Below are 19,495 nucleotides of genomic sequence, written 5' to 3' on the forward strand. Positions count from 1 at the left end.
AGTATGTCTGTATTCAAGTGTTTTGGTAGGTATTTCAAGCTTTCCTGCTCCAGCATTGGAATGCCGGGCATGGACGTTTTTTTTTATTTTGAAAATCAACAGTTTGCATTATGCAATTAAAAATCCTAACCAATAAAGTAGGGAATAGCTATCCAACTGTTGTTTTAGTTGTATTTTACTTCATATTATAGGTATATCAATGTAAATCATTGTTTTCCCTTGTGTTTCCCATTCTTTCCCTGCCATGTCGTAAAATGTGGTGAACCCATCGCTGTATTTGCTCCAAAGCAAATATTGGCCTTTCTAGTTAAATATCTTGTTTGAGGAGTATAAGTGGCAAGTGACCTGTCTAAGAGCAGTGCCAATACAGTCCACGCCTGTGTCTCCACCTCCAATGACCAGCACATCCTTGTCCTTGGCCATGATGGGACTGATGGTAGTGTTTCCATGCTGCTTCTTCTGCCATTTCTCCAGGAAACTCATGGCAAAGTGAATTCCTTGCAGTTTCCGGCCTGAATAAAGTGCAAAAGGTTAAAAGCTAAAAAAGCAAAAAAAAAGAAGCTATTCTTTATTCATATGGCCATCAGTTTAAGTTGTTGGTTGTCAAATTTTTGGAGAAAATTAATTACCGGGAAGGGTGTAGACAAAAAATACAGGCACAAGTCATCCTGCACTAGTCCCAAATGGTATCATAATATGAAAAAAAAAACTTTTTAAAAATTATCAATCATATATTGTCTTTCTTTCTGTATTCTTAATTGGCCCAATGTGCTGCAGTTTCAAATTTCTTCTATTGAGCCCAACATACCTGGAATAGGTAGGTCACGTGGCCATGTGGCTCCACAAGACAGAAGGACTGCATCGTTGTCGTCCAGCAGTGTCTTTGCTGGCAGATCTTTTCCAATCTGTGTGTTGGTAACAAAGACCACACCCTCCTCAGCCATCAAGTCCACCCTACGTTGGACCACCTGGAAAAACATTGAAAGTATGGTAATGGAGGTTACAGTCATTACTGTAAAACATTTTGTAAACATCAACACTCCATGAGATATTTTGGTTTTGATATATGGACCTTGAACTTTGAACGTGGACATCAGCGATGATATATATATTTTGGCTATGTATTTTTTTTGGCACCTTAACTCTAAACTTGTGTGCTAGACACGTGGTCTCCATAGTCGTATTAGCTTTTTATCTGATGTCAGCTCAAGGTTCAGGTGTGTCCAGGCCTCACTTCTCGTGTACCTGTGCTCCAGTCATGCATGGTATCTTGTGTATTTGATCTGCCATGGTTTATGCTTGTTCTGAAAATCAATCTCCAGTCATTTACATGTATCTGCTGTTGCATGAATAGCTGATCCATACCTAAAAGCAGTTCTTGTGTCTGACAGTCTCCATATGTATTGAGGTCAGCCTTTCTCCCAACAGGGTTCACTAAAGCCAGCACTTTGCTAGCCCTAACGTTACGATAAACCTGAGTTTCAGCTAATTATGTTCTTCCGTCTCCATATGCTTTAAGGTCCGATTAGTAATTACATTAGAATTGACTTAAGTCAGCCCATTTGCTGGCTATTGTTTGTCTAACATCATAGTTTTAGATTATTCATATATTGAGACTATAATACAAGCTCACCTCCTTGCTCAGTTTCATGGTCGGGATACCGTAGCGCAACAGTCCACCAATCTGATCATTTCTCTCATACACTGTCACATGGTGTCCAGCCTGCACAGGCAAAAGTAAGGTCCTGATATCACATTCATGTTTCATTAATTCATGTCAATATAATCAACATTCTAAATAACAATGCCAACTTCAAATTTACCCACAGTTTTATAAGAAAGTTACATGTAGCACTTTCGAGATGGCCCTGATGGCACTAACAGTTAGCAGCTCAAACTCAAAGTGGTAAGGATTAGTTAATATACCTAAAAGTTAGTAGCGCTGTGTACATTAACAAATTCTAACTACCGGCATTAATAGACCACTGATGACACTTGAAAAACACTTTGTTTGTTATGCTTTAAAGAAGTTATTCAAAACAAACAAAAACATCCTTATTTAGTTTTTTTTCGATTCCTTACCTTACACAGCTGTGCAGCTGCAGCCAGGCCAGCCGGACCACTTCCAACAATGGCCACTTTCTTCCCAGTAGACGGGTACTGGTGGGGCAACATCCAGCCCTGCTCGAATGCATGGTCGATGATTGCACACTCGATATTTTTGATCGTCACAGGTTTGGCATTAATCCCCAAAACACAGGCACCCTAGAAACAGGAAGAGGAATTAAACCACTTCAATTGTAGCTAGCACCCGTTTTCCATCAATTGCAGTTAGTTTAATACTTGAAAAAATTTTTTAACAAATAATCGATATATATCTTGTGTAGAAATACAAAAACCACTCTCAACTCCATGATTTTCCTCTCAAAATGTGGGAAATTGCATTTTTAAAGGCTTGAAAATCCAAAATTTCCCAGAGAGCGATCCGATCATGAACTTGGGCTGGCAGAAAAAAGTTCAAGCTGGATAGAGCCCTCAGGACTGAGCTACTGACTTAATGGCAAAAATGTGATCGCAAATGAATTCAACAACAGTTACTGTGATTAACAATGCTCCTGCCATACATCTTCTCTGTATGATATTCTCAATAGGTACATTGTATATGTATTAAAATGATGTTAGTTCACCTTAAATTATCTGTAGTGTAAATTCATCTGTCAATTTATCTAACTAAGATAGACAATTTCAAGCCAAAACTGTTAAATTTTTCTTTACTTCTTTTGAACATTCAACATGTAGAACTCTAGATCAAACATACCAAAATCTCAGGTTAGTAAGACGGGTACTGACCTCACAAGGGGCAGGGCAGACCCTCCCAGTGAATTCTGGGAAGTTGTTTGTCTGGAGCAGCCGGTCCAGTGCCTCCTTCCACTGGTCCTGTAGAAATTCACGTACAAATTGTTTGTTTGTTTGTGCCTTTATTCAAATGAAAACTCAACTCGTAATGTTGATGGATGAGGCAAGGGCCAAACGTTAAACTAGAGAGGCCAACATTTGTAAGCAAATACGCTCATCTCCCTCCTGATACCAAAATGGACTATCTCAATTTTTTAGTAATCCAAAAGTAACTTTTACCCACATATACATGTAGACTATCGCAACATTAACCATTCCATTATGGAATTTTCCGAATAGTGCCTAATGCACATAATTATATTTGATATAACAGTGCTTCAAAACCAGATTTTCAAAGTCGATGTTCTAGTCTCTGAATTAATAATTATATTTACATACTACATTTAAACAACACTACTGTATCGACATTCATAGTAAATGTAGCATACCACACTGCTTTAATTTCAGAAAAGTTGGGTGATCAATCATATTCATAATACAAAAGCACGCTATAAAAAAACTTCAAGGTTAATAAGTAATGCTACATAGCAGTCCCTTGAAACAAGACAGAGCTGAAGAAGTAGTGATTAAATACAAATCTCTCTCCAATTCTTCCTCAACAAAAGGGGTACATCAAACAAGTTCTATGTACACATTACAACTGTTACAGTAGTCTTTCTAATATATGTATAATATGGATAGTATTATGTTTTGTGACTTTTTGCCAGATTTATTTCTAAAAAATTAATCTAATTGTTAGATCCCAAGAATTTTGTCTGGGATTGTCTGGGATTGACTTACATGGAAGACCAGGTCGTTCCACTTGGGGATGACATTGCCCAATGGACAGCCACTGTGAGACTGGCAGAAGGGAACTCCACAGTCCATGCATCTGTGAGGCAGAAATTCAATGACATGTTTCCACATGGTGCCCCCTCCAACAAAAAAATGATAGATTCAAATCTTTCATTTTAGGCCACACTGATTTAACTTAAAGTTTATGGATGACATCCAAGTGCAGATTGATTTTTGCCTGTTCTCATTTACATAGAAATAAAATCACCTCCTCTGACTAGAGTCTGGGGCTCAAACCTAGGTGCCGTCCTTCATAGTCCATGGTAGCCAGCGACAAATGGGAGCCGGCAGTAACTACGGAGGACGGCAACCAGCTACCAAGGCTCCACATGTACAGGACTTCAGAACTACATGTGTAAGTAGTGTTCTGGTTCATAAATGTCACAAAGCCCAGTAAATGCCAGCTTGTTGTTATATGATTGTACTAACAAAAAATTCACACTTTATGTACCAGCTAAGCTTAGCAGCATTTTTTCTGGCTGAATGTTTTCTTTTGCCCTCTAGCATTAGTTTTAGGGCCTCCAGAGGATGTCAACCTTAATATCAAGTCAGTGTGGCCTTATCAACATTGCACTAGCTACCAGCTGATACCATGACAACATAGTATTAGTACATATTTCAGACATACATTGTACATAGTGGTGAACACAATGTTAAATTCAATACAATCGAATAAGGATAAATAGCAACAGATGCAAAATAACTCATATTAAAAAACTGTGGCCTTAAGTATAACAAAAACTAAGACAATGCGCATTCAATCATGACCATAATCATCGTAATACATGATAATTGTGCAACAAACTGACACATCCAGGCCAAGTTAATAGTCAAAAAGAAGAAACGTGATAAATTGCATCAAGACAAAACTTTCCACTGTTGGCTAATATTACCTCGCTGCTTGCACCTTGAGTTGGGAGCGTACACCCTTGTGGTTATAGATCTCCTTCCAATCGTTGAGCCTCTGTTTGACATTGCGGTAGGCCTCTGTGTTCCTCTCATACTTCACAAAGCCTCGAACCTTGTCCAACTTCTCCATAACCCTCTTCTGGTTCTTGGTGTCCATCTCGGCATCTGGGATGGTGTCCTCAATGTCTAAAACTCCAGGCTCCATCTTGGGCTTCTTCCTAGCCTCAGGAGATTCCTGCACACCCTTTTCTGGTGCTCCATTGCCATTGGTACCATTCACCAGCTTGTTGTCATCATTAACAACAACCTGCATGGCTTCCTCCTCTTTCAGCTTTTCCAGTGCCTTACGATACTCGTGGGGAAATATCTGTAGTGGTGCACAGATTGAGAACAGTTTTTTAAAATCGAAATTAATGCAGTGTGATGAGCCTGATGGTGACATCATATAAAACAATTGAAGTTTGGCTCAATTGATTATGTAACATCAATTCACCTCAAATTAATTTGATTAAACATCACATTGTCATTTCCTCAGTGACACAATAAATAAACAATAAATAAACATGTATAAATCAAGTACAATATACAGTGCAGTGATCTATGAGTCCAAGAAGACTCTAGTAACTGCAGTCTTGAAAGAGTTCAACTGAGGCTGATACTTATCTCTCTTATATCATTTATCAATTTTGATCTGTCACCCCAACCCTTCTCGACCTTGTTGAAAAGCAGCCTGTTGGCCGAACTACCATTCAAGAATAAAGAAAAGGTATTTATTTATTCATACTGATGGTGAGTTCCATAGCCTGCTAGTCCTTGATACATAAATTATAAAGATAAGTGAAGCCGGGTGTTAGATCTGTTGCTTTCACCACCAGAAGTACAGGTGTTTGTAAAATAACTTTTCCAAAGAAAGGTATTAAACTCAATGGACCTATACCATTATTACGTCACAGTTTGTTTACCTGTTCTAAAGAACATTCTAGAACGATCAGTTAAAGAATACAGATCATTTCAAAGTAAGGTATGTCTGATTTTTGCTGCGTCTAATTGTGTTGACACAGCATTACATGCCGCATGGGTGATCTAGTTGTGACGTTAGACGAAAGTAGTACTGTATTAAAAGCCTTATATTAAGGCTAACACACACTGTGCTACGCACCCCTGCACAATATAGACGTCGATTGACCGGCATTCATTGCGGTAAACAAACTGTGACGAAATAATGGTATAGGTCCATTGAAACCTTATTCTATATTTTCTCAGCCATGATGAGTACCAACCTTGACAAACTGAGGCTGGTAAGCAGCCCAGTTCTGAAGCACACTCTGGGCAATGACAGAACCTGTGACTTCATGGAACTCCTTGATGGTGTCCTGGAGAAATCTGACATCTTCTCCTTCCTCCACAGGGTCCAGTGAGACCTGCTCTAGGTTACATTTGGTCCGGAATGTTTTTTCGCTGTAGGGACGCAGTGTTTTCACTAAAGTTAACATCACTAGTAGAGCCAAAAATGTCTATATAAAAGCTACCAGACACTAGGCATTCTCAAGAATTCTCATTTCTTTCTTTTGGGAATTTTTTTATACTGTAACAGACATTCTCCAAGATTTTGTCCTTTTTTTTCTGTCAAGGTTGACGGATTGGTTGAAAAAATTTTCCATTGCAAGCTGCAATGTTACAATATTTACTGACAGAATTGATAGGAAGTACTTACGTGTCTAGTACATAGGCCAGCCCTCCTGACATGCCTGCTGCAAAGTTCCTGCCGGTCAGTCCCAGGATGATGACCCTCCCTCCTGTCATGTACTCACACCCATGGTCTCCACAACCCTGGAGAATTAACATGATATAGAGACTCAAAGTACTATACCCGTTTGGGGCAAAATTAGGGAAAACGACATGAAAATGATACTAGTAGGTTTTCTTTTAACAGCGGCCCGAACATGCAAACAAAGATGGCTGCCCGGTAGTGTGGCCAACAGTACTTGTCAGATTTGTTCACGCTGCGGAATATTTAGGGGGATCTAAACATCGCCAACCCGACAAACTGTGGGGTAAAATTGTAGGGAAGCTTGGGACGCTAAAAAAATGGGGCGAAAATGGATCAGCACGAAGCCAACGGGAAATGTTTGGTTCTGCCACTGCAGCTTTCCACGGCTCTTGCCAAGGGTTATGCAATACGCCCGACTAAAGAGTCGCCACAGCTACGGTTTGCAGTGCAGATGTGTTACGTGTTCAACTTCCAGAGAAAAACATATCATTGTAGGAGTCAGACCAAGCACTGAACTACTAACTTGAAGCTTTTATTATACATTGTATTACAGTAACTGTAACAGTAACTGTAAATGCGGTTTCTACCAGAATTTGGTATTTGCAAGGCAACTTTTTTTTGGCCACACTTTTTTTTTATTGACGGGACGTGAAGTTTTGGGATTCCCAGAGGATGTCATCCATATCATCAAATCAACATCATAGCCTTACAAAGAAAATGACTTGAGTTTTCGAAACCTACCTCACAAACAGCTGTCGCCCCAGAATTCCTGACACAGAAGCGTTCAGCAGCTTGTCCTCTGAAGAAGGCCTTGCCCGATGTGGCTCCATACAGTACAACATTACCAACAATGATGTTGTCTGTGGAGACAAAATCCTCAGGGAGACTACATGGGGGATAGATAACCACCTCTCCTCCTGACAGGCCCTGCAGAATAACAACAAAACTATGTCTTTCCTCTTTTAATCTTAACACTAGCTATAATCATTCATTCCGAATCACCCAAAACAAGATTTTAGTTCACAGTTTATTTCCATTTGTCAGCAAAACAATTGCCAACACGAGTTCCATGACCTCGTACCATCCCCAAATTATGTTTACCTTACAACTGACGAATTATGTTTCTCATTGACATATATTTGCCTGAATTATATGAGTTACAATATACCTACCATAGCATGTCTAAGGTAATGATTATGTGCAATTTTGTTAAATTGCAAATGGGGTATGATTAGTGTTCTGGCCAGCCTGAAATTTTTTTCCATCATCTCAATTTTGAGAATTGTGCCAATCGTAGCTACATGTAGGAAAAATTTTGAGATCTCAATCCTCTGAAATGCTATTTACTGCATATTTTGACAGACAAATTTGCTAGTAGACAAAGCTTAGTAAAAATGACATCTACATTTCTATATCAATTTTTGTTCTGAAACAGGCATGACATGAATAATCACGGATTGGCCAAAATTTTAGTTCACCTTGAGTAATAAAATTCTGTACAAATGTATAAGGCCACACCAATTTAATAAAATCATTTTTTCTGATTTGCAAAAAAAAAAAGATTCTGGTTCTGAATCAACTCAAGCTCATATTTTGCCCCATCAGTTGCGGAAAGTCCTTTTTCTTGTTGTTACAGTTTTTCCATCAATGCAGTGGTTTGATTGAAAGTTCAAAATTCATTGTTTAAATATTAACCCAGCCTTTTGTGTTGACTTCACGGCTCCTATCGTAGCATTTGGGGCTATAATAGGATGCCTACATGTACATGTACACCTGTTTCTTTTTTCACCCTGTCGCTTCATATTTTTTATGAAAAAATCGGAGTCTTAGTCTAACAAATTAAATTGGTGTGGCCTAATGACAGAAAGACAAACCCTGGCTAGAACACTGGATATGATCTTAGTTCAACATAACTGTAGCTAAAAAGAAGCCATTTTACCTTTCCCACATAGTCATTGGCATCTCCCTCCAGCTCCACACGAACCCCATGTGCCAAAAAGGCACAGAAGCTCTGCCCAGCTGAGCCCTTCAGGTAGATGTTGATGCTGCCTGCTGGAAGACCCTTCTCACCATACTTCCTGTGGACAGAGACACCTCAATGTCAGGTCACACTGCAGTTGTCTCTCATCAGTTAGACATCTGGAGCTGCATACATGTAGTTTTCAGCCTGTCACACTGAATATTCAAACATGTCTCTCCCATGTTTGTTCTAGAGACCATGCAGTCAATCATGCCAAAGAGACCACCTCTTCAAGCTGACCAATTGGTCACGACAACATAATGACTATTATTGTATTAGGTATTAGGTAATATCATACATGTAGTTGTCCAAGCTTTTGGCTCCTGCAATATTTTAATTCATTATCAGACGTGTCAAGCCTAAAATAAAATTGTCTTAGATGAACACCCAGGGGACCGAGGAAATGGTCTTCTTATGCAAAATCATAGCGACAAGATAGAGAACAAGAAACCTGTAGCAATAGACTGTCACTCAATCAGCTAGTGCCATTTTACTTTTGCATGCAAGGACTATCTATTGTCAAAATCACTGGCAAACTGGCCAATTTTATTTATCAAGATTTCTTATCAGCAAACGTTTCCAGCCACACGCTTGAAATTGACACTCTGCCATCATATAGGCAGAGATTTGCAGACCCCAAATATTACCGGTTGCAGTCACGTTGGACAAGTGGTCGGCTTAAATGTACTGTATTAGGCATAAGTCCCTTAGTGCTTACATCTATAGGGTCAGATGTTCAGCTTATAGAGGTTGCTTGGGCAAGTGTGACTGTCTCAACAATTTTCTTGAGGCCAACTTGGTTTCATAACATGTGGAAGTAAAGTGTTTTGCTCACATGGAGACGTTGTAGCTCAAGGTGCTGGCAAATGCCCTGGCTTCATTCTGGATGTCCATTCGGATGTCAACTGTGGGCTTCTTCCCCTCCAGAACATCACTGGCCTCCTCAACAAGTTTGTTATCCTTAAAACAAAAACACAAAACCAATTATTACTGACAACTTGCCTGGGTGCCATCCTACCGCAGGCTCCCTATAATTGTCGCTGGTTACCTGTTTTACATTTGCAGGTACATGTAATACGTGTAGCTGAGAGAGTAATAAGGGTTAATAGCATCCAATGCAACTTCAGGGCGGCAAAACTGCGATATATTTTTCAGTGTCAATTTCCTGGCCATTCTTTTAATTTGTAATTAAAATCAACCCTATCCCATAGCATACTGACAGCTGTGAGGCAAAATTGCTATGTCATGACGGACTGTTGCTTGTTTTGTATTGTAGGCTGGTTCCAGCTACTTATGGGCGGTACCCCTCAAAAAAGTGTGGTACTCCTCATGTAGTGTGGGGTATTCGAAACATTTGAAGACTTTGTACGTATAAATGTGCAAAAAAATAGCAGGAAATATCAATAATTATCAGAAAGATTTCCTCATCCTGAACATTTTTTGTTTGTTTTACCGCCCTGCGGACAATTGAACTGTATCCCTTTAAGGCATAGGACTCTGCAGAACAGATATCATCCACCCACCAGTCTCTTCTCTTGTTGAAAGTCCTGCTGAATGCTGCCTGCCACAATGTTGATGCCAGGTCGCAGGTCAAGTGCATTTTTGAGGATAGGCTCGAAATCCAACAATGCCGATTTTTCATTCATCGGCTTCTCCACCATTTTGAGCATGTCTGTGCGACCAATAAGCTCCTGAAAGGTTCGGAACCCCACCTTGGCCATCAAGTCACGCACCTCTTCAGCCAGGTAGAACAGATAGTTTACCAGATATTCAGGCTTCCCTGCAAACTTGGCTCTTAACACTGGGTCCTGTACAGGAAACAACATTAATATACATGTAGGAACAGCGTATTTTCCTCATTTTTGGTGTGTAGGTAGCTGAGAGTTGTACATGATTAAATGCAATTATGCAAATGAGGACTTCATTTCCATAATTAAGGAGGAACTTCTATAATTACATTGTTTTATACAATAGTACTTTTACAGTCAGCTATTCCGAGATCAGGGTGCGCCAAAGGGTTGCACTTGGGCCAATTTTTCAAGTTTTATATTTTTCTACTTTCAGTGCAGAAAGTGTTGCCATACATTGCACTTTTTAAATTTTTGGATAGAGACGTTTGGTTCAAAAGTTGTGCTCTTCCAAACTTAGCCCACTCATTTCAGATGTGGCTGGCAACGGACACTACAGCTAAGCTGGCCGCTACAGCTAAGCGGCCACATCTGGCCGCTCAAGTACATGACAAGAACACCAAATCTTGCAAGACCTGTCATTTAGGGGTTGACAAAATGCTACAGAAATAACATAAATGACAAAATTACTTCAAAATTGCAACAAAATGTAATTAATGTACCTATATGGTATACTTGGCAACGGACACTACATGGCAACGGACACTACACCCTTGAGGTTTTTTGACATTATTTCATATAATTACAGCAATAGACTGAAATAGCTACTGTGTTTTAAGTCAGCACCTTCAGCTGTTTCAAAACCTGAAATCATATGCACCCACAGCTTTTCTATTTTAAGTTATTACCGAGCAACGGACACTACACATTTTCTGGGACAAAAAAGACAGGTAACTGTAAGCCATCAGCCATATTAACCCAAAGGACAAGCAACATAAAAACACATGTTTTGTGTCATATATGGATGTACCTGCAAAATGACCAGTTCTATCACCATCCTTTTTAGTACAGGGAGATAAGTTAATTGCAATGTGTTAATTTATGAATTTTACATAACGTGTACAACATATTGATAAATGCACTCTAGAAAAGAGAAATTTCCAATCATCATCAGGTTTTTTTCAAAAAATATCAGACTGACCATGTCTGAACATGTTTGCAAATCTTTTCATTCCATTTTTTTGTTCCCAAATTACTTAAAAGCATATTTAAAAAACTGGCATTTTTCAAGTGCAACAGCATAACGTAGATTTTATGCCAATTTCTGGTCTTAAATTGGCCATAGCATAAGTTTTAAACATCTTAACACCAAATCTCTTCCTGATTGTCTGGAAAATAACTGTACTAGTATAACAAGTTTGATAAATGTCAACAGAATGCGATAAATACAGAGTAAGATTGACATAACGATGCACGATGCCATTGGCGCACCCTGATCTCGGAATAGCCGAGTATACATGTAATCTATTTAATCTCTGGCAGGCGGAACATCAACAGATACCAATTATGCAAATGATGACCTAATTTGCATAATTAATGTGAAAATTCTGTGACTCCTTATTGGTGAATGATGGGAATTTTATACCTTGTGACATGTGTAAGTTACTTAAAGGTTAAATCTTTATGGTATCCATTGCAAATTCAGTAAATTTCAGCCATACTCTCACCTCTCGAATAAAAGTACCCCCTGGAATAGAAGTACCCCCCGGACAAATCTTCAAAATCTAATAAAAATACCCCCTGGAATAAAAGTACCCCCTGGAAAATTTAAAAATCGACATGTAAGCAACGTCTATGCTCCAAAAATGTGTTCTCATGGTGTATATACACTGTATATATATGTGCATCTGTATGACCTTGTCACTTGCAATTTTTGACAGGTCCTGAATAAACATACCCCCTTGAATATGATTCCCCCAACAAATCTTCAAACCTTTATAAATATACCCCCGAAATAAATGTAACCCCCTGGAAAATTACTAAATTAACAGCCCATATTCTTACAGGTTTTTGAGGAGTATATGTATAATGTATCACTTGCAGTGTAATATATATTTGACTCTGTCATACATCAATATTCTAGCTCTGTTGTTGATCATTGCATTGCATACTGTATCATACATCAGCAGGGACAGTAATATCAAGTTTTTAAATAAGACTTGATTTTTTTAAAGCTTGATAACTATCAGTAAGATTTGAGCTAATGAAGTTGAACATATGCTTAACATATGCTCTATACAAATTGTAATACATGTACTACTAGTTTGTAAAAGCCAAAGAATTTATAATCATCTACAAGTATTTAATGTTAAACATGAATTTTCTTATTTATCTTTCCCAAATTTCCATTTATGCATTGCATTATTTCCCTTTTTACAAAAGTAAATGATCAATGCTACATCATAATGATCATAGTTCAAACAAATGGCAACATTGTAACACATTACATTTCACAACTTGTCCTCAGTCAAGGGTTTTATGTTACCTTGCTAGCTTTGAAGTGTGCCCACTGAGGTATGCAAATGAGTAGGGGCGGGGCTTCAAGTTTGGAACTCAGTTCTTAGAAAACTGAGGCATTCTATTTGCAGGGGGAAACATTTTCTTGAAAATATTTCTTTTTGATAGTTCATACGTTAGACTGCAATTATACTCCTGTTTTTGGTCTTTTACATGATGATTAGCTTTGTTAAATGCAACTTGCATATGTCTATTTTTGAGAAAGAGTTTTATCTACAATTATAAAGAATTGTCCTCCCCCCTACTAGAAGTGAGTTCTGCCGATTGTGCGTGAGAACTGCATGTTTACGTATTTCACTGCATTGAGGACTTTTTCCAGCGCTAAATTTTCATGTTTGTGGTAGGATTTTCGACTTTTTGAGAGTATTACAGTTTGTGATTGCTAGAATACATTTTTATGTGGTATTATTTTAACATAGTCCCAAGAAAAAGATCGTTTTGAGCAAGGAGTTTTGAGTGAGATGTGTGTGCGTGATGCGTGAACAATGTTGCAAATTTCGCCAATTTTTCTTTACATAACGCCCGTTATAGTTCATATTTCCGACACAATACGTGCTCCCAGATATAATTTACATGTAAAAGGGAGGTAATATGTTGTAAGACTTGCCCTGATTTTGAAAACTTAGTAAACGTACCGTCCAAAATAGAACGTAACGGGACATTTTTATTGTGCTGTCGGCTGGGAGAAGTGGTGTCTTTTTTGTCATTTTACGCTCAGGACCGCAAATTTTCCCGGAACTTTTCCGATTATGAAAAAAGAAATAAACGTACCATCTAAAAATGTACCGGGTGGATTTTGAGGCGAAAAAAAATAAACGTACCAGTGCGTTTAATCGAGAGGTGAGAGTAGATGGTTTGTTTTTCAAGGGTCTCTAAGGGGGATCCCAGAACTCTGTAACGAAAGATAACTGGAGGGTTTTAACTACTAGTATATGGCTATTCATAGTTCCTCCTAACTATCACATAACAACGTACAATGTAACAAAGCCGATTTGGCCAACCCCCATCTTCTGACCTCTGCCTGGTTTTCTTGTGTAATGACTCTTTTAAGAATATACATATACATGGACAAATTTCTGCCATTGAAACATTTTACAGACCAAAACTCATATTACATTAGGGAAACAAAGTTATCTTCATGTTATTTTCATGAGTAACATTTATACTGGGAAAAATTTATTCTTTTGTGCCACTGCCAATAGCGTAATGTTCATGCGGTCGGGATTTTTTATGATCTTTGAGTCCAGAGGTAGGTATTTTCAGCAGAAAATGTGGTGGACAACCTGAGTCTGGGGAGCAACTTGAGCACAAGGAAATTATATTGCACGGCGCAACTGCACAACCTGGTATTTCGAACACTGTTGATGTGGAATTGTCTATTTTGGAATGTGAGGAAGAATGGGTGAAATACGCTGCATTTGCTCCTAATCAAATGTTGGCCTTTCTAGTTTAGTCTGTCGTGTTTAAACAGATGCGCTCAGTGCTTGCCACACTGCTTTTTAGGCATACCTAGGTGTATTTTAAAGAGAAAGTAACAAAGAAATGAAATTAGAGAAATTGATAGACGAAAAACAATAAACAAAGAACAACATAGAATTACAATATTATACATGTAACCAGCTGAGCGTGAATCAGAATCACTATAAATAATTAAATGTAAATCAAACACAATGTGGTCAGGAGGTTAGAGTTCAGCACTGATGTTTCAGCGCCAACAAGTACAGTAGGGGCATCCTCACGAGATAGCTTTTATTTATTAACTATGTTAAGAGTTAGATGTCCAAAGGCTAGGTGTAACAAGTCGTTTGGTGTAATATAGCCAGCTGTCGTCATGCCGTGTCCGCGAAGCTGGCATGGTGTGTTACTACAAATGGCAGTTATACCGGCTATACAGATACACATACATGTACATTACCTGTTTACCTGTCAACATGCTAACATAACCATGTACATGTACCTGTGTTGCTACACCCACAGGACAGGTGTTGAGGTGACACTTCCTCATCATGGTACATCCCAAGGTGATGAGAGGAGCAGTGGAGAAGCCAAACTCATCTGCACCCAGCAGACCTCCGATCACTACATCTCGACCTTGAATTTAAAAAAAAACATGTATATGAAAGCCCCTGATGTGTGTGTCACACATTTAGAGCCTCCCCTTGACCTTGCCCCAGATCACCAACCAAAGTTGGTACATTTAGTAGATTGGAAGCAATTTTCAGAACCAGATTCTGGCCACACTAAATTCACTATCTTTCGCAGTGACCATGTCCTAACCATTTCACAACAAAGTACACAATACACGAAGTAAAACCCTTCTTTCTCAGCACTGGAATACCAGAACAAATGGCATTACATGTATATATCTTTCATGGTCAAAATCAGAAATAAAGTTGTTCATGATTCATTTTACTAGTACATGTACTTGCTCGTTATCAGTTACAGGTACATGTACCAGTGCTCTGACGCTGAAAGAATTTGGCACTGGAACACCAGTGCTGAAAGGAGATCAGCACTGGAGACTGAGTGCTGAGAGAACGTTCAGCACTGGAATTCCATACTGGTGCAGTTTTGACTGCTGCATGCATCAGCACTGGAAAACCAGTGTGGAAGGTGATAGTTTGGTATATTAGCTGCCTCCCTCTTGACTGATCCCCTATCTTGTGCAACTCCTTTGTTGTTTTTCTTATCAATGTGCTAAAAAATTTTAAATGATAATAATAAGGTCTGGGGTCTATTCTATTTCATTTTTATCAAAATTAAATCTGTATGTCTATGTAAACATCCCGGAGAGATCACAAAGGGGTCAAAGTTACATGTAGCCTCAACACAGCTTTCACAGTTCTTCTGTGTTGGTGGCTGTGTGCTGGTTGGTTGGCACACTCCTCGTAGTCCCTAAAGGAATTAGTAGGGATCTGTCAAAGGCATTGGTACAAAATAAGTTGGGAACTGATTTCATAGAGTGATTTGCAGTGACTGTGGTGTGGTTGGAAGTCTAATATGAACCCCAGCCATACCCTGAACCAAAGCTTTGTTCCAACCACCAGCCAACCAGTCGCCGACTGTTTCCCAACCTCCCGTCCACTACCAACAAATGTATCAAACATTTCTAAACATTTGGCATTCAAGCTAAACTCGCCAACCAGCAGCCAACCACAGCCGCCCTTTGCTCCCAACCTACATGTACAATGTTCTTCCAACCATGGTTGAGAGGCTATGTATGTATACAGACTTAATTCTGCTGCTAAGGTAACAACAAAAAATGAAAACCTAACCGTACTAACCTGTCCTTATCTGTCCATCAGTCTGTAGGCATACCCTTGACCGCAGGTCATTCATGACCAGTGTCTGGTGGGTCTCAGCGATTCCCAGTTCCCATGGCAACCCGGCATGCTTCACACCTGTCCAGCTGCTCGCTCCAGTTCCCCCATCATGACCAGAAATCGTGATATGTTCCGCTTTTCCCTTGGCAACACCAGCAGCAATCACTCCCACTCCCACTTCTGACACCAGCTTGACACTGATGCGGGCGCGTGGGTTGGCCGCCTTCAGGTCGTAGATGAGCTCAGCCAGATCTTCAATGGAGTAGATGTCATGATGGGGTGGGGGGCTGGATAAGTCCAACACCCGGGACTGATTTACGAGTTTTGGCGATGTCTTTGGACACCTTGTGACCAGGAAGTTCCCCTCCCTCTCCAGGTTTTGCTCCCTGGGCCATTTTGATCTGGAGGTCATCAGAGTGTGCCAAGTAGTCGCTAGTCACTCCAAACCTCCCTGAGGCAACCTGTAAGTGGAATCCAGACATTCTTTCATTTTTCCTTACTTCTCTAGTGTATTCCTATAAATTTTGTCCTTTAAAAAAGATTACATGTACACGTATAAATAGAATTATACTGATGGGTGTTTCCATAGAAAGACCATCTCACAGTACTAGTAACAGCATCAAAACTGCAGTTAGAGCAGAATCATTACAGAAGAAAGATATACAATGTACAGTCAAACTTACCCAAAGGACCACCTGTAAAAGCCGGCCATCTAACCACTTTTCCTCGGTCCTGCAAATTTTGTCCTCCATTGCATGAAGGGACTTACCTAAGCCAGCCACTTGTCAATGCGACAGTGACTGGCACTATTTGGGACCACACATGGCCAAATCTCTGCCTATGACGACCATATTATCATTTTTAAGCGTGTGGCAGAAAATGTTTATTGATAATAATAGAGAAATGTTGATGGAAACAGTCAGTTGATATGCAATGTAAAATGGCCCCCAACTGGGTCATTTTTGGTCACTGGGGTACTCCACTGCTGCAGGTTTTTTGTTCTCTGTGTTATCTTGCTGCCATGCTTTTTGTGTAAGAGGACCACTACATTTCCTCAGTCCCCTGCATGTGTGGTCGTCTTGGACAAGTTTGACTGTGGTCTATAAGCTTAAAGTACATTTCCAAATCCACATACCTGTTTGATAGCTGACCTGGTGCTGTTGTCTATGGGCTGGTCCTGGTACCGTTCAGGGTTCTCACCCCCCTCCCCGGTATTGCTCTTGGCTCCCACCCTGTTCATAGCCTTTGCAAGAGTGGTGTGGGTCTCTATGGAGATGCTGCCGAAGCTCATGGCACCTACAGTAAATATCAATTTTTTTCCTTATTAGACCATATTGATTAATTCGATCTTATGGATAGAATCCACATGCACATTGATTTTTGCCTGCTCTCCAAGAAAAATCCTGTGTCGTCCATGGTGGATGGAAACCAGGCAGTGGTTACTCATAATACAGAGGACAGCACCCATGGCACCCAGGCTACCGAGGCTCCACTGAACGTACATGTAGTAGAGCTGCTGATGTTAATATGGGTGCCAGGCTGTACGTCTGTAAAGAAAAACCTGGGGTCATAGTGTATTCTCAATCACAAATACTCAGGTATTCCGAATCAGCTGCCCGGTCCGTATAAACTGCTGCCCAATCTGGTCTGAGGCTGGTTTTGGGGGGTTTCTACATTGTAGTGCAATTGCACCCCCCCTCCTCACATTTCCCATGCTGTTTTCTACATGACTACATAATGACATTCTAGTAAACAAGTGCATAATTTAGCAAATCTCTTGGGAAAATATTAAGTTAACTTATCATATTATTATGTTATATTATACTTATTTTATACTTATACATTATATTATACTTTTATCTTATACGTTGATGATGATTGGTTTATTAGAAGAAACTCAACACAATCTGACATACATGTAGCAGTCAAAAGACTGAATTAGTGTCAGACTTTACAAAAGTTAAATTAGATATTGGAAATTTTCAGGGTCTAACGCGGTACTACACAAAAGTAGCTGGCCCAAAATGTAAATTGCTGGTGATTTTCACAGGCAGCTGACTTGCTGTTACCAGTAGTTGAAATACATTTTTCAGGGTCTGTCACGGTAATTTCAAACAAAAGGCTCGTAGAGCTTTTCTATATTTAAAAAAATGATCATTTGTGAGAGGTCGTCTGAAGTTACCCAATCAGAGCATTTTGCCACACATTCATACCCGAGTTCTGTATACTGACAGTAGTTAAACTGGTTATTGGTTTGTATTAATTTTTTATTAATAGCATTCCGTGTTAGTAACGTAATGATAATCATTGTTATCAGATTGTTGTTATATATGTCGTCATAGAAAACAGAGTTGAATACAGAGTGGAGCACAACCTCACATACATGTAGATAAGCTAGCCCCACTGTATGAAATACCAAAAAAAAACCATGACTGCCCTCAAACCAGACCGGGCAGCAATTTATGTGGACCAGACCTGGAAGCTGATGTTGAATACCCCAAGTATCCGACTTTGCTTTAAACCTGTCTGAGGAAAATACAGAATTGATGTTCAGAAAAACTGATATTAAAAATGTACAAAATGCTAGAGGAGGAAGGAATACCTGTGGCAAATCGCTTGACAATTTCTGAGGCTGGCTCTACAAGTGATAGATCCAGCGGGTCATCCAGAGTTTTCAAGTCCAACTGACCACGGAGGGTGCAGGCTCGAACAGCTTCCAGTGTTGACTCCTTAAACTTCTCATAGGCACCCTTGTTCTTGTTCTTGGCAGCATCCTAACAACAACAAAAAAACACTAATACTGCTGCAAACTACTGGGTTAACCTTACAAATGCCAGCCAAAACCGAATTATATCCTCTTGGTGAAGGTAATGATTCCTCTTGTAACTTAATGTACAGTAGTATTGAAGACATTTTAGTCACATAAAGTAGTTGGAAAAAGATTCTAAGTACACTGGGACATACCTGCAAGTTTGCAATACTGAGGGGATCATTGATGTGCTTCTCACCCCCATCTCTCCAGTGGTAGAACCCAGGGTTCTGGATGACATAGTTGTCACAGTCTCGATCGGCAAAAGCCACATAGTGTCGGTTCAGACTCTATCAATACAAAAGATATGATGCAATCAGGTGAACAAGTTAGTAGATATGGCAGACTAGACTTCAGCTACTCAGACTGTTTGAGTAAACACATACAGTGTACAGAATCTGCACTCTCATAGAAACACAGGAAAGCAGAAACAACACCTCACTATTAATAGCTCTTTTATAGTGAAAAAATGTAGTACAAGTAATATGGAAGTGAAATGTGTAATATCTACTGATCAGAATTTTTGGGTTGTAAACAATGCACCTGAATATCAGGTTAAACAGTTCAATATAAAAAATATACTGATTTTGAAGTGGTTTACAAAAAAGTACGCGTATATAGGGCCTTGGGAAAATATTGTGTTTCCAATTTCAGCCGTAAAGGCTATACCTGTCCAGTAGTACTAGTACATGAAGGTTTTTGTTTTGT

At 39.4% G+C, this 19,495-nt stretch overlaps 1 protein-coding gene across 1 annotated transcript in view; it reads right to left on the reverse strand.

Annotated features, from left to right (window-relative positions):
- LOC109473320 (putative glutamate synthase [NADPH]) overlaps positions 1 to 19,077 on the reverse strand; it is a gene marked incomplete at its 5' end in the record, with an annotated part of 27,522 nt that extends 8,445 nt beyond the window's left edge. Inside the window, 19 exon segments of the mRNA XM_019773193.1 lie at positions 346 to 512; positions 809 to 968; positions 1,634 to 1,723; positions 2,083 to 2,265; positions 2,851 to 2,937; positions 3,697 to 3,787; positions 4,644 to 5,026; positions 5,940 to 6,117; positions 6,374 to 6,489; positions 7,172 to 7,357; positions 8,370 to 8,508; positions 9,286 to 9,410; positions 9,974 to 10,258; positions 14,613 to 14,746; positions 15,940 to 16,267; positions 16,269 to 16,439; positions 17,114 to 17,274; positions 18,581 to 18,752; positions 18,943 to 19,077. Coding sequence (XP_019628752.1) covers positions 346 to 512; positions 809 to 968; positions 1,634 to 1,723; positions 2,083 to 2,265; positions 2,851 to 2,937; positions 3,697 to 3,787; positions 4,644 to 5,026; positions 5,940 to 6,117; positions 6,374 to 6,489; positions 7,172 to 7,357; positions 8,370 to 8,508; positions 9,286 to 9,410; positions 9,974 to 10,258; positions 14,613 to 14,746; positions 15,940 to 16,267; positions 16,269 to 16,439; positions 17,114 to 17,274; positions 18,581 to 18,752; positions 18,943 to 19,077 — 3,291 coding nt within the window.
- Between the last annotated feature and the right edge of the window lie 418 nt (positions 19,078 to 19,495).

Source organism: Branchiostoma belcheri, unplaced genomic scaffold (genome assembly GCF_001625305.1).
Source record: "Branchiostoma belcheri isolate BF01 breed outbred unplaced genomic scaffold, Haploidv18h27 scaffold100, whole genome shotgun sequence".
NCBI lineage: Eukaryota > Metazoa > Chordata > Leptocardii > Amphioxiformes > Branchiostomatidae > Branchiostoma > Branchiostoma belcheri.